Source organism: Coloeus monedula (assembly GCF_965178545.1).
Source record: "Coloeus monedula genome assembly, chromosome: 6".
NCBI classification, from domain to species: domain Eukaryota; kingdom Metazoa; phylum Chordata; class Aves; order Passeriformes; family Corvidae; genus Coloeus; species Coloeus monedula.
Window position 1 is genome coordinate 17477393 of NC_138786.1, and position 23988 is coordinate 17501380.

At 42.8% G+C, this 23988-nt stretch overlaps 1 protein-coding gene across 4 annotated transcripts in view; it reads left to right on the forward strand.

Moving 5' to 3' along the window:
- MOB2 (MOB kinase activator 2) overlaps positions 1 to 21541 on the forward strand; it is a 110134-nt gene extending 88593 nt beyond the window's left edge. For all 4 annotated transcript variants that reach the window (XM_082283895.1, XM_082283893.1, XM_082283894.1 and 1 more), the window contains exons 2-5: positions 11216 to 11376; positions 12612 to 12705; positions 18784 to 18908; positions 20225 to 21541. In XM_082283895.1, the coding sequence (XP_082140021.1) occupies positions 11216 to 11376; positions 12612 to 12705; positions 18784 to 18908; positions 20225 to 20535 (691 nt within the window). In that variant the 3' untranslated portion in view covers positions 20536 to 21541. The remainder of the gene's footprint in view (positions 1 to 11215; positions 11377 to 12611; positions 12706 to 18783; positions 18909 to 20224) is intronic.
- Positions 21542 to 23988: the final 2447 nt, after the last annotated feature.

A 23988-nucleotide genomic window follows, 5' to 3' on the forward strand; every position in this document is an offset into this window, starting at 1 on the left:
CCAGAGGATGAAAATTTCGGGTGGGGTTGCTTTCCTCACATTGGTATTTCTTTGCCCAGCCTGCTCAATAACTAATGACTGGTAGGTGATGGAATTTCCCCCAGCTGTGTGTCTCAATGCCACAAGATGCACATGTGTGTGCTAGTACACATGCTTTAAAAGTGAGGTGACAGGTGCAGGCCTGCAAAATTGCTTATGAATAGTGAATACAAGTTAAATTTTTTTTCCCCTATGCTATGTATCTGAGTATGTATTGTGTACTGAAGCTCCTGCGAAGCAAGCTGAGATGTTTGAAGTAGCTCTGTTCTTACCTGTGTTTCCGTGTGCACTCTCAGTTGTGGTGTGCCCTAGCACATTTCTATCCCATTAAACCACATTTTTTCTGATGGAAAGCAGACAAAGTTTATGTGAAGGCTTCGGCTTCACATAAAAATCACATGAAATCCTTCTTAATGTGTGATTACATATAGGTGTTGTTTTCCAACGTGGAACTGTAGCAGGAAGGCAGGTGATGAACTTATTTTCAGTCTCTTCCCAAGAGGAATACCTAACTTATCCTTCTGATGCAGGACACTTTTTGTGCCTAAACAGTTGTAATTTCAGATTATAAGTACATGAGACACTATATGCACCCATCTTCCAAAATACAGTATGTGGGTGAGCTTGACTTGCATATCTAACATGATTTTGCTGTTGCAGGTTTTCTTTAGGCTACAGTGGTACTTAAAACTAGCCTGTATTGTCAGATCATTTTTGGTTGTTGTCATACAAAGAGAGCTTGCAAGGCAAGAAGGCAGTGAGGAAACTAATCCATTTTTTTACAAAGAGAAACTTGTCTGCGCCCTGGTACTCTCTGAACAGAGCGAGCTGTCTGCATTTGTATATCTTGGGTTATATAGAGAGAAGTCTGATTGCTGAGGCCAGGTTGCCATGGTGAAATAATTTCCAGCAATTAAAGCACAGTTCCATCCTGAAAAGCAACTCTGTGCAAGCTATGTTGTGAAATCCCACATTTACAAGGCTGTGGGGTTTCCAAATCAAATTTGCTTGGTTTAGAAATAAAAAGGTATCTTTGCAGTCTTCCAGCTCTACAAACTTCATCAGGGTTGGGACATAACAGTGCCTTCAGTGATTTATGTGCTCTGGTGGTGAACTCCCTCCCCGCAAAGGTGCACCACAGGGTACTGGATGTGCTCATCTAGAGATAACAGGGCTGCATCAGAGTAGCCAGGAGGAGCAGTTGCTGCCAAAACCTGAATTTAATAATGACGTAAAAGTCAAAATAACTCTGTGTTCCAATAGGAGATTAGAGGATAATAAATTACTGATTAAACTAATAGACATGTCAGAAAAGACATGGGGAATAGATATGTTAATTGAAATTTTTTGTGCTTTTACTACAGTACATTAAATTTTTCTTTCAATTTGCAGAGTTTAAAAATCTAAAAAAGAGATAAAACTTCTTTTTTGTCAATTACATTGTTCTTCCTTGTTCTCAGCAAGCAGTATTTCTGGCCTCCTGAATTTCAAACTGTCTGCTGAAAAAATGCTGCTCTGAATATAATAACAAACCTGACAGATCTATATTTGTCTTCCCCAGAGTGAAAAAGGTGTTAAAAGCCGCCTCAAAACTTGCTTTCAAATCTTGGTGCAGATCACTTGTTCTCAAGGCTCCGTGGGTGACCTTTCCACTGCAGCACATGTAACAACCAGGCTTGCTGTCTCTGCCGTTGTCTGCTCTCAGCTGAGAGCCAATTTTCTCCTTCCTCTGTGTGTGTTATTTAAAGAAGCGTAAGGTGTGCTGTAGATCTCTGCCTTGGAGTGCAATGTTTTTTTGTTTTAGAGAACTGTTATCTCTGCCGGTTTCCAGAGGCCCTTGGAGAACTAGCTGAGATGTAAACATTTACATGTGCAGATATCTGGTGAAATGAATCCTGGGCCTACTGTGTAGCTGCAGAATGGGAGTGTATTTAGCGGTGAAGGATGATGAGGAAGCATTTGTGTTGCTTGAATACTAATGGCATTTTTCCTCTAAGGGAGGCAAGGATACAGGAGCATCCTTATCTTGGTATTGTGTATGGGCCTGGTGGGTTTGGAGTGTTTTCCTGGGGACTGAAATGAGCTGTGTCTTAACAAGACAAAGCCCAGATCAGAGCTCCAGCCTGTGTTTTCAGCTGCTGAATGGCTGGGCAGAGATGTCCTAAAGAGTATAGCATAGGGTGGCCTCTTCTGTCCCCACACCAGGATCTTCGAGGGGAGGAGGAATTGCAAGCACAGGAGAGTATATTATGAGACACCTTCTCAAGCAGGGATTTGAGATTTGTCCTCTTTTTGCTCAGTTTTGGCTTCATTTCAGACAGGTTGCCAACAGGAGACTTAAAAAAACTAACAAAACCAAACAAAAGCCCCCATTCCATGTCAGTCCCAGGCTCAGGACTTGGGCACCTCTGACTCAGTACTCTGGTGTGTGGTTTGTTCGAAGCATTGGGTAAATTAATTGTTACAACACTTAGTCTGTGACCTACTGAATCTCTGTTACCACAGACCTTATCTGGCTCCATATAGAGATGCTGAAAATAGGAAAGAGTTGTCCTTTTGATTTCCTATTCCACAAAATGCCAGAAGTCTGGGTTGTAGTAAGTTGCTTAAGAAAAGAATCTTGCTGAGCCTTCGTACTGGCACCTCCTGGTTGGTTTATGTGAGGGCTTTTTGGCACCAAAGTAAAAGAGAACATTTCAAAATGAAGAACAACTGGTATGGCTGGGGTAATTTTGTTTCTTCTAGTGAATAGTTTCTTCTAAATTATGTCACTGGCTCCTCGAAATAAGGATTGTATCCCATTGGACATGGCTTCCGTGGTGTCCCAAGTGTGTTATCTGGAGAGGAACCTGGAGAGGGCAAGGACTGTGCAGTCAGGAAGCTGGACACCTCTGTTCAGTCTGCAGGAGGAGTTCTGGCAGGTAGGCCCAGGGAAGAAAGGGAACTCCAGCGCAGCGTGTTTTACCACAAGAATGCGCTCTGTGCATTTTTGTAGCATTAACTGAGCTGTGGCGTGCCTGGCCTTGCCTCTGCAGCCCTTCTTCCCAGAGCTGCATTGGAGACAAGATGGGGGACCCTGGGCGCCAGCAGACAAACTCCTGGGAGTCTCAGCATGCTCTGACACACCACTGTGGGCAAACACTGAGCTTGTGCTGGGAGGTGATGGATCAGAGAGGTAGGAAGAATCATAGCTGTTTAGGTTGGAAAAGACCCTTGAGGTCACTGAGTCTGCCAATAAACCACATGCACATATCATAAATCCTTCCAGGGATGGCGGCTCTACCAGTTCCCTGGGCAGCCTGCTCCAGTGTCTGATAACTCTTTTGGTGAAGAAATTTTTCCTAATACCTTTTTCCTAATACCAGTCTATACCTTGAGGCCGTTTCCTTTTGTCCTATCCATTGTTACCTGGGAAAAGAGACCTTTTCTTGCTACAGCCTCCTTACAGGTAGTTGTAGAGAGTGATAAGGTAGCCTGAGGTTCCTTTTCTCTTGGCCAGACAACCCCAGCTCAGTCAACTGTTCCTTGTAAGACTTGCGCTCCAGCCCCTTCACCAGTAGGTGGGTGGGGAGTTCTACAAAAAGGAACAGAATGGCCTGATGCACCAGACATGGCATGGTGCAGGTGCCCCATGTTCTCCTTACTTTGCCAGCAGCATCAGCTGGAACTCAGTCTGGCCCTACAGAATGTTTTGGGCTTTCTGTTGAGAAGCAGCATTATGAAATAATGTTATGGCACTTGTCATCCTTAGCATGCCTGCCATGCCTTGGCACCGACTGTTTACAGCAGAGCATCCGGAGGCCAAGCAAAGATTCCCTTTTAAGGCAAGGAGCCACTATGAGAATCCCAAAGAAAAAGTTTCCCTGGCATGTAGGGTACATTCTTCTTTCCTCCTCCTCTTAAATAAACTATTAGTAACTTTTAAAAACAGAACAAAAATGAAGAAGCAGGGCCAGAAATGCTGCCAAAGACGCTTTATGCTGCTCAGCCCCCTTAGACCTGTGCAGCAACCAAGCCCTGGAGCTAACACAGGGCAGGAGAGGGGAAGAATGAAGCTGAGGTCAGAGAGGTCTGTCAGAGACCTGGGGCAAGAGGAGATCGGAATGGAGACTGCCTTAAAAAGCTTTGTCTCCTTCCCTTGCGCAGCCCTGGAGAAAAGCACTGTCCACAGCCAGCTGTGAACAATTGTACTGAATGCTGCACTGGGATTTGGACTTGCTTTCCAATACCTTGCACAGCTTCCTTTCCCATGCTGATGTTCTTCTCTTTCCCAATCCTGAACATGGATGTGTACGTCTAGGATTTGTGTTCTGGGTGTGCTGTCACGTGGCATTTCCAGCTGAAGACTTAACAGTGATCTGGGTTAAAACAGGACATGGGATTGCAGAAGAACTTCCAGAGGTGCTAATCTTATGCTGTTTTAAAGAAAGAGGGGAAATGCAAACATCATCTTTGGCATTAGTCTCAAAGGAAGGGCAGCTTGACTGATGTTTGAAGGAAGCTGTTATTCCCCTTTTCTTGCATGCTGTACAAGTAAACAAAGACACTGAATTACCAAGAAGGGATTTTAAGCTCCATAGCCTTTCTAAGCTTCCAGTTCTTGCTCTTAACTGAGGAGCAAAGGCAGTGGGCTGCTGGGTAGGAAACTGGAGAGCCTTCAATAGTTGTTCCTGACCCATAAGAACTGGTGTAACCTGCTTCTTCATTGTTCTTGTCACTTGGGCTCATAAATTTTAGCTCATAAAACTGTTTCCTTCCTGCTATGAATGGATTCAGGACTCCCATGCTTACGCAGAACATTTGTAACCAGAAATTAACTGATAATTTCTTTCCAGTAAAGGGCCACATAAAAAGCCCATAAAGGTAAAGAGTATATCTGTGAGCAGCTGACCTGGTTTACCTTACAAAGCTGTAGACTTCTGTGCACGGCTGAAATCACTGTGGTTTTCCTTTCTGCCAAGGGAGTACATTAAGGGAGAGACCTTGAATATTGGAATTTTTTTGCCTTAATGTGTTTTACTCCCTCTTCTGTTTCACTCGTATTCCCTTTGACTCCCTGCCCAAAGAAGAGAAGAGGAGAGAAGGTAAAATGCAAACATCCAGTACACCTTTAATTTTGAATTCTAAACCCTTATTCACTGGAAAAATAAAAACAGTGTTCATAAAGTTTCGTCTGAAGGACAGTGCTACAATGTTGGATTACTGCCTCTCTAATTTTGTCTTTTAAGAAGCTAACCCCCATTCTTAGAGTGCCAAGAAAGCAGGTTTTTGGTAGAAATACTTCACTTTATAACACTTCATATAGTGGAGTGTGTTTTAAAACACAGCCCTTCAAAAAGAAAGAAAAAATTACAGGATAAAAAAATTGAAGGCCCAGATAGTTTGGTACTAGTTCAGTGCGTAGAGGTATACTTGGTGTTGCTGTTGCAGACAGTAATCCCTGTAAAAGTTCAGTTGGGAGTGCACCATTTAAACCCCAAACTTTTCCAGATTATGAACTATACAAATTGTAAAGTGTAAGCCAGGTTACTTGAAAATAACCCCCAAACCCTTGAGTGATGTTTTTAATATCATTTGGTACTCCTTCTGTGGGCATCTTTGTTTTGATCTTCCTTAAACCCGTTCTTTTTGTGCCATTTTTTGCATGCATTGCTGTGGACTGGGGGCTGTACTCTCACCAGCGCTAATGGAATATGTCACAGCTGGATTGGCAACAGTCAAGACTTGCTCTCTTCTGAATTTGTGCAGATTGCTAGGATTATAGCAGTTAACCTTACGTAAGGAATAGGGTCAGTTGCTAAAAAAAGCCCACAAAACCACACCATATTAATCACAAAATACATGTCTTTGTCCTATAAGGTTTGTGATCCATGGTGATTTTCATCCTCACAGACTTGAGATGGCTTGTGAGTTTTGAAGTTTGCTAACAGAGACAGATTTACCATGTGAGGCCTGTCAGACCTGTTCTGTCAATTTTCCAATGGAAATTGGTGTGTTTGAGACTTGGCTGGAACCTGAAACTGCTGCATGATCCAGAGGGCACAGGGTGATGGGAGTTTAGCCTGCAGCTCTGGTCATCACCACTACAGAGTTTTAAAATAAATTTTTTAACTTTCTAAAATTACTCTTATTTCCATTTTAATATGCCACACTAAAAAGAGAAAACCCACTGATAACATGTACTTTCATAAAGAAAATGTAAACAGCCATTCATCCCAAGGACAGCTAGTTTGGTGAGGAGGATGGGAGGGGGGGATCAAAGTATCATCAATTGTCTTTGAAGAGATTTCAATTTCAGATGCAGTGTAAGAAACTGTGCAGCTTGCTGGAGACAGCGAGAAATTATTACAGCTGGGCTGGTTTCTTTTGGGAAAAAAGGAATCCTGAACTGATGGAGATCATCTAAAATAGCATGGTCAGTTTAGGGAAGTTTAGCATTTAATAAATTGGTAGTATTCCCTCTGTGCAATCAACCTGGTAATAAATAGATGTTCGTGACCAGAACCATGGATGCCTGGTACGATTCCAAAGTGATGTGAACTACATCAGGTTATGAAGCATATCCACTGAGTGGACACTGGGTCTCTGGTCCTTCTTCAGCTAAATCAGATTGCTTCATGTGTGCTTCTTTCCAAACAAACTGTGTTGGTTTACACTGAAGCACATATTTAGCATTTGTACCGTGAATCAACTTTGAACCTTACAGCCAGTTTCTGCTGTGAAATGGGAATAACACTTCCTCAAAATGGTGTTAAAACTAAACCTTGATGGTGCTTTGAAGAGACTCTGAAGTGCAGGGTTTTTAAACCACAAAACTACTGAGCATCTGATCAAGAAGGAAATGAGAGAGAAAGATTAGAGGAGGATCTTTATTAACTGATGTAGGATAAGAAAGCAAGCTGGGAAATTGGCAATTTTACTCGATCTTAACAAAGCAGTTAGACTAGAGAAAAAACATCAGTGGGCTGTCACTTGGTGGAGTGTCTTACACCTTTCTTTCTGCAGTGAAATCCAGGCAAACTTGCCGCTGATGTGTTTTCTAGCTGGACACAAGGCTGACAGGTCTGGCAGCCCTGCTAGAAGCATTAGTGAATGTAGAGTCTTGGCCTGGAGCCAGTTTGCTGAACCTTCTTCTAAGTCTTCAGGCGAGTGATCTCCCTTCTGCCATTTGCCATCACCTTTTCCTCTCTGAAATTTATTTGTGGGTGTGACTTGGCCTGTGGCATCATGTTCAATCGAGTGCCTAAAACCAAAGACAGACCTAGCCTGGGAATTGTCTGAGGAATTAGTTTGTACTCTGGTTTGCCTGTCAGTAAAAACTGGAGTGCTGTCTCCTTGGATTCCTTAAAGATGTTTCTTTCCTTAATTAGCAGTTAAGCACCGATAGACAGGATTTGGTCTAAGCTGTGGTCAGACCACCAACCTGCTGCGTAAGAGCTACTTCTGCAGCTGCTTGGGTGATACAGTTGACGTGGTGTGGACACGTTAAGACAAATCTAAGCAGAATTCTCTCATTTTTGAAGAAAGACACATGTAAACATGAATCAGGACTTGAGGTGCCTATAGCTGCATTTTGAAAAGTAGTGCTCTTTTTGTGGTCTTGGATGACAGTTATGTTTTCCAATAAACAGTCATCTACAGGTGATGAATTTTGGTGTTTCCTGAATAGAACAGTGAAACTCTACTGTTCTTGACATTTTTTGTATTTGTGTATTTTAAACATAAAATGAAAAATTAAGGAAGGCATCTTGAATGAGAAGAGCTCACAAAAAGAAAATAATGGATGCTTCATTTTGTGCCTTTGGACTTGAGTCCAGCTGGTGTGTTCTTACAAGTCTTTGAAACAACAGTGAACTGGGAGGTAGGGGCGAGCAGAGGGAAGGAAGCTCACTCCTAAACCTTGCACTATTTGGTAATTCTGGTGATTGTGAATGAATGAGCTTTGGTTTATCTGGAATATGGAAGTATTCTTTTTTGACTCTTTATCATATGTAATTGTGTTTCTAAAACAGGGGGGTTTTTTTATACTGCTGTATGCTCCAGCTTTGTAAGTTTGAAAAGAAAATGTTTTACTATGGGTGGGTATTGATAGTTCCCAAACTAAACATACAGTTTTACAGCCTAGACTGAGCATGACTCAATTAATTTGAGTAAGTCAGTAGAACCTAAATTCTGCCTAATTGGGGTGGATACATGGTCCAGTTCAAATGACATTTTTAAGGCTGGATTTTTTTTTTTTTAGTTTGTACTTACAGAATTGGGGCCATGTTGTGTCCCAGCTGCACTGCATGCAGGTCATGAAAATGTGCTGGTGTAAACAATTTGTGGTCTTGCTGTAGCTCTCAGGAGCTGCAAAAGGTTAACAAGATGTTCATGCTGCACATGGCAGTTTGACATTCAGGTTTCAGTGCTGTGAATAAATCCTTTGAGAGCAGTGATTCTGGGCATTTTGCAGGTTCTGTGATGATACCCAAGAGTCAGGTTCTTTTAAAACAGAGCCAAAGCTCTGGAAACAAGCAGAAATTGGATTCTTCAGGAAGCTTTTGTTTGAAGTGCTCCACTTCCAGCACAAGGCAGTTGTGGAAAGACACAATCTATTTAAAAGACTCAAAGTGACTGCATGTACTGATCTAACACAGAATTGACATCTCTGTGAAAATGAGGGGCTTTGGATTTTGCAGAAGGACAGTGTAGCGTTGTTTGCAGGAGCAAACTTGTGAAATATATTTAGTGTTGAATCTTCGTTTATTCTCTTGAAATGGGGAAGAGATGCTGAAGAGAGGATGAGGTACTCCCCACCCATTCCCATGTGATGGAAGGCTTGCCTCAGCCTCATGTGTCTTACTTCCTTCTGTGGTCTCTCCATAGCCTGACTCTGACAGACTGTCTTTGACCTCCTTGTCTAGCTCTTCCCTCCTCCTCCTTACAGCAGACTGCTCTTAGCTGATGTGGCACAGCCCTAACCTGGGGCCCTTGGGTTAATTATCCCGAACTATAGCAAAGACAGAAACTCTATCCAGACTACTTTTCACTGATAACTTTTTCCCCTGAATGTGGTTAATGCGGTTTGTCAAACCAGTCTCTGAAGCTGAAGGTATTTTTTGCATGACTGTTACTAGAACTATAATTTTCCTTAAAAAAATCAACTTATCCTTGAATGCTAGAATCTTGGCCCCCTCCCCCCCCCCCCCAACCAAACCAAACCCAGAAACCACTAAATGTAGCAAATGCAAGGGTTTGAAGACAGGAATAGTCTGACAGCTAGGAACTTAATCTAAGCAAGCAACCCCTCTGTATTAAGAGCCTTGCACTAAGGAACAGCTGAATTCTCATGTCCTAAAACATCCCTTTATGGAGCAGTTACGAGAATCAGTCCCATTCACTTCACTAAATAAACTTAAGGGACAGATCTTGCAGGCTCCATTTGTATTGGAATGCGCTGCTGTGGAAAAAGGACATGGCAGGAAATGCGTAGGAGTACAGCTCTTGTGCCGAACTTATCCTCAGGAATACTGGCTTTAGTTTATTTTCATCCTGTATTTGTATTCTTCAGAAAGATGTTCTGTGTTGTAATCTTTAAAAAGATGTCACAGGCATCCTCCCTTAAACCATGAAGCCCACCTTTTTCATTAACATAGAAGAGAAGCTGTGACCATTGTTCCCTGCCAGACACCTGCAGCGTTTTCTGCACATCTGCGTAAATGCATCTTGAGGCTGTAAGTGTATATTGTGCTGCTATCACCAAGTTTTCCTTGATTTTCCTTTATGATGGCTTTTCTGAAGTCCCTCTAGTCTTAATTTACTTGTTAGAGAGAAGTGTGAAAAGAATCAGCACAGGTTTAAGACAGTGAACACTGGCAGTGCTGGTGTCCCAAGTTAGAGTGCCGCTTTCTTGCGGAAGGCGCATCTGTCTCTCCCTGCTCTGGTAGGGATTATGTGGATGATGAATCTTCCTGAAGATGTGTTTAATAAACAGATCAGTAAAGAGCCCATGAAGAGAGAAAAATGAGTAACCATATTTTCTTTAAGAAGAGCAGTGACACTTCAAATACCATTCCAGGAAAGATGTGTATCACATCCTCACGGTAAAAATCAAGCCTGCATGTATCTCAGACAGGAACACAGCTGGAAGATTATTTAAGTGCGTTAAGAGCCAAAATGTGAGGTCTGTTTCCTTTGGATGAGATCTCAATGAGTTTTGACAGCAAACTTAATGCAGTCATCTGCAAAGGTGGGCTTGTCTTGGCTTTACAGGTCCCTAAAAATCACTTTAACCAAGACAGCCTGACGTTAAAAAAATTCACATGATAATGGACAGCAAGTGTTGCCCTATGATTGTCACTCACCATTAAATAGATCTTCCATCTCTGCTTAGGTAGATTTTTAAACTGTAGGAACACATGGATGTTTGACCACATAGCCTAAAAGACCAAAGTGCTTGACTGACTGTCCTTCCTCTGAAGTCCTACTGAATCCCTGATCCTGGATTGGGTTGAGAGTCTAGTTAAAAACGAGTGAGAGGAAAGCTCTAGTGATTTCAGCAAACACTTTACAAAAGGGAGATGAAAAGTCACAATATGCCATGAAGATAAGTGTGTTTTATGGAATGTGGTTTCTGTGCTTTTATAAATCCAAATGGAAGGTTATTTCACAATGCATTGGATTTCCAAGGGTTTTCAGAAAAACACGAGCTCAGATCTTTCTGTCCCAGGTATCCCTGGAATTGAGAAATAGGTGTTTTTGTGGTTATCAGTCACAGATGTTCCCTTAAGAAGGCTTCTAATAGGGCTGGAGAGCAAGGAATGCTGTAGCTTTGAATGAGCAGCACCAGATTTTCCAGCTCTGTTCTTTCAGCAGCCAAATTTGCTGTTTCTCAGATGATCAGGAACTGTGTGGCGCAGCAGGTTGTTGGTCCTCACATTAGAGTGGCTCCTTCAGGCACAGTCACTGCTGTTCACAGGCCTGAGGAGAGACCAATGTGTTCCCAGGAGTTTGCAATCTCATCTGGCCAAAGGGCAGTGGAGTTGGAGCAGCAAAATGAAGCTAAGGGGAGGGAATGCAGAAGGAGCAGTGTAAAGGCAAATACAGGAGTTTGGGTGACCCAGCTGCTTTCAGGTTTCTGTAGCTGTTCAACAGTAGAGGTAACCCCACTTCTCTCTTTTTGAATCTTTTCCAGGAAGTCCAAGGGAAAGCCAAATGGTAAAAAGCCAGCACCGGAAGAGAAGAAACTTTACCTAGAGCCAGAATACACAAAATCCAGAATTACTGACTTCGAATTTAAGGAACTAGTGATGTTACCACGGGAAATAGACCTCAACGAGTGGCTTGCCAGCAACAGTGAGTATTGTGTTCATACAGCTCTGAGTTTGCTGTCCATGCTCAAGGGGCCATTCATTCACTCTTTTGCTGTTTTCAGTGCTTAGAGAAACACTCAGTGACTATTTATGCTTACTGTGTAATGCATGTCATTGTACCTTGAGTGGTAATTAAGCTGTCTCACGCACAGCCCAGCTGTGCTCAGCAGCGTGAAAGCCTTGATGCGTTTCCTCCTTCCAGCTCCCTCCCTGTGGCACTGAGGGCATTGCAGTTTTTGATGCTCTTTGGAGAACCATCAAGATTCCCATTGACTGCTTGCTAAACTGGCTGGTTCTGCATGTTTCTGACTCAAGCTACTGACCTTCCAGAAGCATTGTAAAAATGTTGTTTCTAAAGGCTTGCATGTAAAGCAACTTATGCCCAAAGAAGTTGAGAAGTCTTTTGGCTAGATTTTTTTCTTCCCCACTCCTTCCAAATTTTGGTGTAATTACACTGGATTTAAACAGTAGACAAGCTGAAAATCAGAGATGTGACCAGCTACTGTGAGTGAATGCTGTACCTGTGCACTTCAGCCCTGATTTACTCTACTTCCCTGGACTTCTCCTGCCAGTCCTCACCTGCAGCTATGGCCCATACTCTTGTTTGTTTCTCTGCAGCTATGGCCCACTCTTGTTTATGTTTCTAATACTGTGTGGTAGTAGCAAGAAACTACTTTAAACTGCACACCAGGAAAGTTTTTTAGAGACTCATTAAGAGAAAGTGAGGTGCCCCATGAGAGGTATTAAGAAGTTAAATTATCTCAGGAGATTTTTAAAAAGTAGAAGTGTAGTAGGTTTCCTGCTGGTTGTTTTTAGAAGGAGATGTGTCGTGAAAACTAATAGTGCCTCTTTCTAGCCACTGTACATTTTAAGTCTGACTTCAAAAGAACGTAGCAAATTGTTTGCCTTCAGCTTATAGCATTCTACTGTAAAGGTGAGGCTGATGACGGAGACACTTTCCAGTCTTGCTGCTTTGTGAGTAATAAGAGCTAATGCATCATGGTGCTTTCATCTTAAATCAAAACAAGAGCTTTCATTCTGTATACCTCTTTGTTTTGCAGTTCATCATTAGGCTCATTTAGCTTAATCATGTTTAAATTTGTATGCAAGCTCAAGACTGAAGTTGCTTCACTTGTTCTATTTAAGTAATCGTCTGGAGGATAACCAGTGTTTGAAAGTATTTTACTTCTGAATTTCTTTCCTTTGTTTATTTTTCAGCAACAACTTTCTTCCATCACATCAACTTACAGTATAGTACAATCTCAGAATTCTGTACAGGAGAGTCATGTCAGACCATGGCAGTGTGCAATACGTAAGTCAGTATTTTCATTTATTACATATGCAAGGTTTCCATGTCTTCAGAGTTGCCTGGGGAGGATACTGGTATTGGATGGCATTGGGCAAGTGTTTTACAGCAGGTCTCTACTTGTTGAGAACGTGTCAGCTGTGCATCCTCTTCTCTCCCTTCAGCGGTGAAGTGTGGTGGAAATCTGGTTTTGTGGAGGACTAGAAGGATGAGAATCTTTGAGTGCTCTGAGCTGGTTTTATAAGGTCAGATCGGAGAGGCAAATGACCATGTGTGTGCCTGGGGGAGAGGGAAAGGTGGGTGTTAAGGAAACATCCCTGTCTGACCATCCAGGAGCCACTCTGGCAGTCTTGAGGTGGGACCAAGGTCCCTTCACAGCTACACACCCCACGCTCAGCCCAGCTTTCCTTACTGGCTTGACCCAGGTTTTCCATAGCAGAGTCTCAGACTTTCAGATCCTTAAAATTAACTTGGTACAGTAACTAAGTAACTTCATAACAGCCCGATCTGGTGCCTTCACAGAGGGACCCCAAACAAAGGAAACCCTGGGCTTTTATACTCTCACAGCTGAGAAGGCCTGAGGGAGGCTGTGGGGTTGTCAGGTCATGCTGTGTCTCTGAGTGTCACCTGTCTGGGCCACAGGTCCCCATGTCCTTTACTGTGCCCCTGCCATGCAGAGCTCAGCCCTGAGCCTGCAGTGCAGCTGCTCATGGAGGTACCTACACAGAGTGTGCTCTTCAGCAAGGGCAGGGCAGGACTGTCCATAGTGGTTACAGCGCTGGGGTTCCAGAGAAGGCAGGGCAGGAGAAGAGAGTTGTGAAAACCTCAGAGAGTGCTTCTGAGAGCTGGAATACTGACACAGCACCAGGCTGCTGGTAGATAACCTCTAGCCTGATGTGAGCCACAGGCTCTCTGCCCGAGACCTTGGGCACAGAGGACACAAGTGGCGGCAGCTTTGCAAGAGTAAGGAAAACGTTTTGGTTTGGCACTTTTCCGCCTCTAGAACGTAGTAGACTTTAACACTGACTAGCTGTCAGTTCTGAAAGAAAGCTCTGTAGTGCTACTGTACAGTGTGAATATAAGAAAAAGTTACCATAAACTTCTGCTGTTGATGAGCACAGTTCAACATGATGGAATATGAGATCCAGTCAAATATGAATAAGCCTATTGTGTTTTTGGTTTTTTCCCTCCAACATGTGTTGATAGTTCTTTTCTTCTCTCCTCTTGCATTTCCGGGGATTAATTTACTTGAGATGGATTTTAAAAGAGACGACTGGGCAGTTAATGTCCTAGTACATCAAACAAACATCCCAGGGAATGTATGCAACAGAACCATAGCTCTGTATTGTATCTTACAGGCATTACATAGTTCTTAGAAGGAAAGCCTTGCTTAATGCACTGGGCTATCTTGTACGCTTGAAATTAATATCAGGGGCTTTCTTTGAGAGCACTCAGAAGCATGCAAAGTGTATGGAGGGTATTTTTTGCATGTAAAAGTTGGAATGGTAACTGTCAGAAGAGAGTTAAAGCTATGCTAGAGGCTTTGAAACCCAGCTGGAAAAGAAAGTAATAAATCTCTGCTGGACCCAGATTTTATCAAAAGGAGACAGCACATCTCTAAATAAGAAATGGTGAGCAGTAAGATGAGTATTTTGTTGATTCTTGTTCCCAAGCTTGCTCATGTTTAAATTCCTGATGTGGCGCTGGCTGTCCCAAGCACTGAGTGTAATTGTTTATCCACTTGCCTGGTGGGAAATAGTGGCTAAAAGGAGGTGGTGATAGGAAGCCTGCATTAGTGTTGCTCCATTCTGCTCTAGTGAGCCTTAAATGAGAGTTCTCTGTAAGCGCCTTGTGCTGCAGAATAAAGAGAGGAAGTGCCTGTAGGCAATTCCAGCTGTAGCCTGTATTTTTAGTGGTAACGACTGATAGCAGAATGTTCCTATCCTTTGTTTTGGAAAACTGAAAAATGGTGCTATTTGGGAATAACAGGAAGTATGTCTACACTTTGGTGAAGCACTTGAAACAGTTTGTGTTTAGCTAAACCGTAACAATTTCAGTACCTTGCTGTACTTGGGGGCAGGTGGCTGATGCACATTTGCAAACTGGAGGCTGCTTCTAGCAAGCGTGTGGGTCTATCAAAAAGCCACTGAGGTGACATCAGCTGCCTGCACACCTCAGCACAGTTCAGCTTTGAGGGCCCCCTTCATAATTGCATTCTCCAAATCCTTATCTTTTTGTTCTGCCTTTCCTAGCTCTGGTAAGCTAAAGATGTGCTTTTTGTGTTGGAAAAGCACCATTGTGCCTTGGACCTGTCTCCAGTGTATAAAGAGAGACACCTAAACACTAGTGTCAGTTGCTGATGAACCTGATGGACACTCCTGGCTTAGCCTTCTGTGGCCATGATCTGTTTGTTCCTGGCCTTTGGAACAAAATAGCATCTGGCTGTGTAAGATTGCCACAGAATTACAGTACCTTGGAATTGAGGTGCAGTTCGCTATTTTCTTCCCATGGCGATTCCTTGGGTAGTTCCATGTGAAAGTCTGCGTTCTGTTCCACTTTTATATTTTCCCTGCTCAGTTCCTGATGATACGTTTTGGATCACACCATTCTGGTCATGCCTAAGAAAGGCTTTTTTTTATTTATGGTCGAGATGTTCAAGTAACTATTGAGAACTGGTTGCTTGTCAACTTCCTTGACATTCAGATTGCACTGCAAGTACCCAGTCCTAAATTTAAAGTATTTGCTGGCACAATAAGCACTGGTTGCAGTGAAATATTTGAGGTAAGGTTTTAACATCTGAGAGAAGCTGCAGCCAACTGACAAACTGCAGACAGATGCAGCTTTCAGCCCTCTGTCAGATATGTGAGATAGCACAGCCATCTGCACTCAGCAAGGAGGAGTTTTTCTGCTTATGGTCACTAGGAGACATCTGACCAAAACTTAGTCTCAGCATAGAACAGATGGAAGCATTTGCTGGCAAGGTGGGATAATGCCAAGAGAAATACCATCATGGCCAGTTATCCTCAAACTTTAATGAGAGTGACATGAATATAAATTTGGGAATTACTTAATTTTGCTCATTAATATGTTTATCACTTGTTGTAAAGCAGGTACTATATTTTAACACAGTATTTACTATTAAAATTTAGTATGCTTTATAGCTTGTTATTACACAAACCAGCTTTAAAGCACTTTGAGCCTGTAAACTTTCCTAGCTGACACTTGGGTAAAACTCCTCAAAGCGCTGCAGTGAGTGTACTAAATAAGAGCCTGTGTAAGTGCTGTACATAAGAGGATGAGTTTACAAAACTCCTGAGGCAGAAATCAAAGATGGATGCAAACTTTCAGGAAGCCCATCTTTCAAGATGTTGTTTTGGTCCAGTGAAATCCCTTAATTGGTAACGCTTATCACTCTTATTTTTCTAATCTTAGTCTCCTTTCTCATGTTTACCTTGCCCATAGTGTCTCTGTGTACAGGGAGGGTATTTCCTCCTAGAGTGCTTAAATCAAACTTGTAAGTTTTACATTTTCTTACATTTAAGTTCCCCCAGTTGTATGGTTTTACATGATGTCTTCTTTCTCTTCTCTGCCATCCAAATATTGTTTACCCCCTATGAAACCTTCCAAGCTGTTTCAGCTGCTGACAAGCACTATTCCTGCCTCTGGCTTTCTATCCTGCTTTCTTCATATTGCCTGGTTTTTGGTATTTCTAGCAGGACTGTCTCTACTTCCTTTCCAGGCAAAATAATCTCCACAGTATATGCTTTTCCCTCCTTCCAGAAGCTCGTGTATTGGTGTAACTTCTGTTCTGCCTTGGCTTCTGTGTCATCAACATCAGCCCAGAATGTTTTAGAGAGAAACAGATAAAATACATTCATATATTAAGATGCAGTATTGTGATTTTGTTTGTGATTTCACATTATACTTCATTATTTGCATTGCAGGCTCTTCTCTGTTAAACCCATAGTCATTTCTCCCTGGGATTTAGAACGGAGCTGCAGGTACCTCATATTTCTCCATACTGGGGAAATTTAAATCTGCAGCTTTTTGAAAAGTGCCTTTAAGTCTTATCCTCTTGTCCTTTCTGCTTCCCATCCATTCCCTAATATGGGACTGTGCTGTCACAGTGCCAGTGGTGGAATGTAATTAGGCTTCTGTGCCCAAGTGAGCCCTTCCATGGCCCCAGACTGCTCCTATCTTGTTCATGGAGATAATGCCAGCGTGGGTGGAAGCCGCGTACCAGGTGCGAGATGTTCATGGCAAGTCAGGGGCTCCTCTCTTCCCCTAAGGGCTGCGAAATCTGTTCAAAGGCACCTGAAACATGAGGAAAACACATGACTCTAATCAACAGGACAGTCATTGGATTTATCCCCTTACTGTGAATGATTCTTCTTTTTAATTCCAGTTTTGCATAATTCATTTTCTTGATTTTCAAGGAAAGGCAAAAAGGATATGCATTGGGATGCTAGAGCAGATTTATTCACTTACATGAGAATATAAGTGAACTTGTACAGTTGCCAAATTGTTCCTTCTGATAAAAATCCAATTATCAACACTCCTTTTTGCACCTAAGGGCAACTGTAAACTGTGCTTTCTGTCTTGCAGTTGAAGATTTCTGCAGCCTGAGAGAACTGCTGGGGTAGAGCAGTCCAGCCTGCTTCTGGTTTTGGTGACAAGCATTGTCTTAAGACCCAAAATAAGGCTGAATTGCCTGGGACTGTCTCTCACTACAGTAATAGACAAAGTTGTGTGTTGGTGGACTACATTGTGTAATTCCTTAGAGGTGGATTGTACAAAGGAAGTGAGCAGTGGTGAAGAGCACAGTCTATGCCTAAGGGCCCAAGGTGCTGGGTTTGATGCCTGACAGCTCTAAAAAGAACTTTTGACTCCTGCTGTTTTCACCCACTCACCTTTTTGTGCAATTTTGCAGTCAGTCCTTGTCTCTCTAGTAAACAACAGAGTGACCAAGTACTACACATAGTGAAAAGGAGCTGAAAGAAAAACTCTAAAAGCTTAATGTTTGCAGAAGTAGTTCATAGTTGCCTTTCCTCTCCTGACTTGAACTACTCTACTTATTTCTGGAGCTTCCTCATTTTCATGTGGCTTGGGGCATGAACAGTGTCATTTGGGAAGACCAATACTATGGATTTCTTATCAGCCCTATAATGATATAGGACTGTGCCTTGAGCTTGGATGTTTTGAAGAAAGTTCATAAACTGGAACTTCAGGCATGTCTAATGTGACAGAGGAAAAAAAAAATTAAAAAGTGTTTTCCTGAATCCCTTATCTGTAAAACACTTCTCACTGTGTGCCTCATCCAATGGGTGGCTGCTCTTGGTAGCAGTTAGCTATGCTTTAATTAACCATGATTTTTTTAAAAAAGGATGTCACAGTTGTTTTGTAGCCTTCAGATTCTCTGTCAGCTGAGGGATGGCTGCAGTTAATCAAAATTATTATGGCTAACTGATTGAATTATGGTTGCTTGTGAAGGGCCAGTATCTCCTGTTCCTTAAGATCCAACAGGAATAGTCACTGGTGGCAGAATCACATGTAAATTCAGGTGCCTGGGGGAGTCTGTAACATAAGGAGCAGAGTTCAAACACGTGCTGGTATGGATGTGCAGAAGGTTGTGTTTTGGAACAGGCTTTAGAACGCGTAAAATCACTGCCAGTACTTGAGAACCGCAGGCTGGAAAAGGCGGTGTTTTGGAGCCACCGTCTGACTGTTTCACAGTATTGCACTACAAAGCAATTTATGCTCTCTGATGTTGAGCATCAGAAGTTCATCAGTTCATCACTGTGCAGGATTGTTGCCCTTTAAATATAGTTCTGTAATACTTTCCTGTACAGTTCTACAGACTCCTTCCCTTGGAGCCTTTGTCAGCAAGGCTTTCTGTGCTTGGTACTGCCACCTGCACTCTGGCCTAGACTGATAGGGAGAGACAAAATCGCCCAAAACAAGTTTTGATGCAGAAAGAAATGAATCTCTTATGTTGCAGCTGTTGTTTTATATTTACACAACCTCCTGGAGGAGTAGCTGAGGAGGCAGAGTGTGGGGTGGTGACACTGTCCCTTCTCTCCACAGACAGTACTACTGGTATGATGAGCGGGGAAAGAAGATCAAGTGCACTGCTCCTCAGTACGTTGACTTCGTCATGAGTTCAGTGCAGAAACTAGTGACAGATGAGGACGTCTTTCCAACGAAATATGGTATGGCTGCTTCCTGGGGCTCCTTGGGGATGCCATCAGTCGAGTGAAAGTTGGCATGCAGCATGTGTAGGAATACCAGACAGCTTTCTCACTTTTGTTTGGTGGATTTTATTCGGGGTTTTTTTTGTAGTTTTCTTTCTTTGTGTGTTCCTTTTGTAGTTTTTTTTTTGTTTGGTTTTTTTAAAGGAAGAGTTTAAGTTTGGTTCATTCTTGCAGTAAAAAAGGCTTACGCTCTCAGTGTATGAACTGGGGTGAAAGTCTCATATAGTCTTGGCCTGTATTTTGTCATCAGTGCCCCTTTTTCTTCAAGCATTTTGAGATGATCTAGCCTGGGTTCATAGAGGATAAAATTCTGAGAACAGTCAGCATGTGTGTGTTCAGTACAGCCCACTGATAGCAAACTTCAACCTTTGGGTGGTTTTACTATTTCCATTAGAGCCTCAGTGCATTAAGAAATGCAGGTAGTAAATTGGATTGCCAGGAATGTGGCTTGCTTTCTTTGCCCAAGGCTCTGAAGCATTGTCTTGCAGAGTGTTTGCGGTGTCCTTTCCCTTACAGAGATTAAATAAGAATGTGATTTTTAAGAGCTGAAAAGCAATAGCAAAGTAATTTTAACTCAAATTTGTGTCCTAACAAGATTGCTACATGCAATGCCTTTGGTTAAGGGGAATAAAATAGAAACTTGAAGCTATTGTAGGTGGGCTTAATCAGGACTAAAAGTAGCTGGCTTTGTGAATCACTTCAACAGGTAATTGGGAAACTAGGACATGACAATATAGGACATTACAGTATAGAAAACATTAAGCTAGCAGCCTTTGCTTACAAGCAGCTTGATCTGGAAGGAGGCAGTTTCTTTCCCATTTGATAGAATTTCAACAAGGAAATGAGGGAATATGTTATATCAAGTTATGTAAAAACTGCCCCATGCCACCAAGGCTTCCATTTTAGGATTTCTGAATTGGTGTGCCGGGGGAAAACCCACTCCTGGACAAGCTAGATAAGGACAGAGATTAACCTCTTGTTTTTACAACCAGTAACAAAAAATGTAGTGGCTTTGAGGAATAATGACACTTGCTTCCTGATTTTTGAAACCTTAAGGTTTAAAATCTAACTTGAAATGGAAGTGCTTAATACCTGCTCCAACTTGTCCCCCAAATCCCTTTAACGAGAGGATTACATGACACAGGCCCCTCAGGTTGTTTGCTCTATAGGGTGGGCTGGTTGCTCGTACTTACAGCTGAGCCCACCCAGATGCTGCTGTGGGGCTGACAGTGAGCAGCTGGTGCTATCATGGTGTTTCTCCATCTTCCTTTCAGGCAAAGAATTCCCAAACTCATTTGAGTCCCTAGTGAAGAAGATCTGCAAGTACCTGTTCCATGTGCTGGCCCATATCTACTCCTCACACTTTAAGGAGACTTTGGCACTGGAGCTGCACGGACATTTAAACACACTCTACACACACTTTATCCTATTCATCAGGGAGTTCAACCTCGTGGACCCTAAAGAGACCACCATCATGGATGACCTCACGGAGGTCCTCTGCAGCAGCAGCGGGAGCAGCAGTAACGGGAGCGGCAACGGGAGCAGCAACAGCGCAGGAGCACAGAACCACGTGAAAGAGAGATGAGCCCTCCTGGCAGCCCCAAACTAACATTATAAACAGTATAATCTATTGTGTGTATGTGTATGTATATGTTCAGATATACATACGGGCATATCCAGCGCTGAAAGCTGACCGCAGCGATGCTGCCACGCAGGACGCGCAGTCGTACGGGGCTGTACGGAGCTTTGGGTTAATGCGCCAGCCGGCGAGAAGTTGCACCAATTTTATTTTATTTTCTGTCCACTCCTCCTTTTACCTATTCAGATGGATGACGAGTGCTGTTTTTAGAGAAGAGCCAAGCTTAAGAGTGGGGCCACTCTTGGTTTTTTTGGTTCATTTATTTTTTTTTCCTTTTGGTTGGTTGGTTGGTTTTTTGTTTTTCTTTCTTTGGTCTTGAGTGCAAGCCCTTTGGTCTTTCTAGGATGGTGGTCCTGCCATTTAAAAAGTATCTATTATATTATAAGAAGTAACTTTTACTTTGAAGTGGCTTAAAATGCAGGGTTTTTTTGGGGGGTGGGGGTGGTTTTTTGGTTTGGTTTTACATAGACTGCCCCTTACCCTGCCAAAAGCTCCCCCACTGAATGCATCTTGCCCTTTGTTAGCTTGGAATGGGAATAAACTCCTGGCTTGACTAGAGTAGCAACTAGGGGCTTGCTACATGTTGAAGGTGGGCATGATTCTCCAGTTGTCCCATCTACTCGGTCACAAGGTGTGAACGTGCAAGAGGATCCACAAGCCTTTCTGCTTATTGCTCCTACAGCATATATACTCTTTTCTCTGCTCCCCTGCCTCTTCTTTTCCCAGGCACACCTGCACAGGTAACAGGAGTAGGATCATTGCAGTCCAGAACCATGTGCAAGAGTCACCACCATTCGCTTTCCCTTGAACAGAGGCCCGGGGACGGGGGAGAAGGGTATACTGGGTCAGTCACCGCCTGTGCTAGAAAGATGGCTGTTGGCATAAAATTATATTGTTGGCTTATTTTAGTTCATCTGTTCTATAATAATAAAAACAAATCTATCAGCCACAAGCTTTGTTTTTGTGTGTGCAGCGTCAGAAGTCACCAGATTCCACCCCTAGAGCCTCCCTTCCACCAGTGAATGCTGCTGGCCCTGCTGGCAGCCAGCTTTATAAAATAATGGGTTGTCTTCCACCCTGTGAGCTTATATTTATAATAATGAATTCCTTGCTTGTCCTAGTAGCTCTAGGAACTGCCTCCCCAGGGAATATGAAGATAAGCAACACTTGGAGAGGGGCAGGTTTCCTGTTTTGCACATATTCATTCTGCAAGTGCAGTGGGTGCCTGGATAACTTGAAGCAAACACTGTATCCCAGCATCTCTCTGGATACAGTATTATATCAGTACTGTATTTGGACAATGATACTCATTTCTTTCCTTCAAGTTTCTGCTGAATTCTTGCAGTCATTGTTTCCAGCTGGGGAAATGCCAGATTTTGCTTGCACTTGTTCTTCTATCAAAGCTGTGACAATTGTTTGCTACTGGTTTTGATCATTACCTGAGGCCTATGAATGATTAATAACTGACCTGGCATAAATCTGAGAAAGTTTTCCAGAATGAAGTCTGTACCTGTAGTAAAAGGCAGTAGAGAAGAGGAAGGTAGAACAAGTGCAAAGGAAAAAGCAAAGGACGAGCACAACCATGGGATGAAATTAAAAAGGAAAAGACAAAAATCCAAGAAACAAAGCATGAGCAAGAAAGGACAAAAAAACAGAAAAAGCACAAGCAAGAAAAAGCTTAAGAAGTGTGCAATAGCAACAACAAATCATGACACACGTGCAAGTGAGAAAAAGAGTAAGTCATGAAAGAGAAAGAGCAAAGAGGCATGAGCACAGGAGAAGGGAAGTGGGGGATGGGGGAGGGACTGAAAACGACCTCAAACTTTGTGATGCCAGACTTTTCCTGTGTCCTTTCTGCATTGTGGGTGCCACTGTCTCATTGCCCTGCTCAGCTGAGTGCTCTTAATACAGTATTCAAGACCACTCCTTCCCAACCCTGTCGTCCTGTTACAGCCTCCTTATCCAGACAAGTATTCCATTCAGTCTCCATGCTGAGGTGAGCCTTTCCATTACAACTCCCTGCACTAAAGTCTGGAGGGAAAACCGGAGGTGAGCCGAAGCAGTCAGAACAGTGCCATTGGTAAGGCTCCTCTGCTGCTTGCCCTGAGAGCACAGTGAAGTTCAAAGTAAGAAACTGAGAGCAAGAAACAACTCAACCCCAAGTAACTTCTGGTAATTTATGATCTTCCTGTAAAAATGCATTTGCAGTTGTGTTCTCTAAAAGACCATTTAGACCTGAAGCATTTGAGAAAGGTTGGACTTGAACAAGAGGCAGTTCAACCCTGGAAGGACTGACCTGGCTTCAGCTCTGGAGTTTCCAGTCACAACACCATGTTGTCTATGTCAAACACCAGAGTGACTATGCCTTAGCTTCCCATAGAACTGTCGTAGGAAGTCTGGGAAGGCATGTGTTGGCTCCAAGCAGCAAACAACTCAGCTGCCAGGAGAGCAGTGCAGTCCCACAGTACCTCGGGAGGAGCCTGCTGTTGTTCATGGCAGCTGTCCTGGCCTCACTCTGCAGGCATTTGAGATTCCTGAAAGCGTGGGTGCTTCATCTGCCGGGGTAATCGCTTTATATTTTACAAGCAGTTAACAAGAACAAAAATAATGAATCCTATTTTAGTGTGGCCTATCTTGTTGGGTTTAACAGTGGGAATAAGGAAAACACTGAAATTGTGCCAACACCAATGTTCTTCCTGTCAGGAGTAAATGTTACTGTAAAGCTCAGCCTGAAGGCATCCGAGGGTATTTCAGTGGTTACTGAATTACACTGTAGAAACTTCAGACACGGAAGTGCCACTAAGCCTTCAGAGCTTGTCAGTGACTTCCTCCCATGCTTGGAACATGCCACTGATGCCCCACACTGTGAGCACTGAGCCTGAAGTCACCTGGGACTAACAGACAGCAAACACTGTATCCCAGCATCTCTCTGGATACAGGCTTAGGTCTTCTAACACGGACGAAATTATCATATTGTTGCTTTAAATATGCTTTGTAGATTGTTTTAAAGTGATGTCAGAACAACAGAGACAACTTAATTACCCTACATTCAATGCCCCCATATCCCCATGATTGGAGTATTGCTAAACAAATAAAATACCACAGAAAAATAACCAAACACTACTAGAAAACACCTTTTTGAACCATCTAGTCCCACACCCACATATCCACCCTGCCATACATGCCTTTGGCAGGCCTTGCCTTGTCATACTCAGCCAGACCTAAAACCACAGCAAAGCACAAGCTGTCACAGGGCTGAAATCTTTCACTTAAACCCAGCAATAGTCCTATGTGTGTTTTGGGGCATCCTGTTCTTCATATTTGGTGCTCTGCACATATGAGCAATGTACTGAAGAGCTGAGGTTGCATAAATTTATAGTATATATAAATTTATAGGGT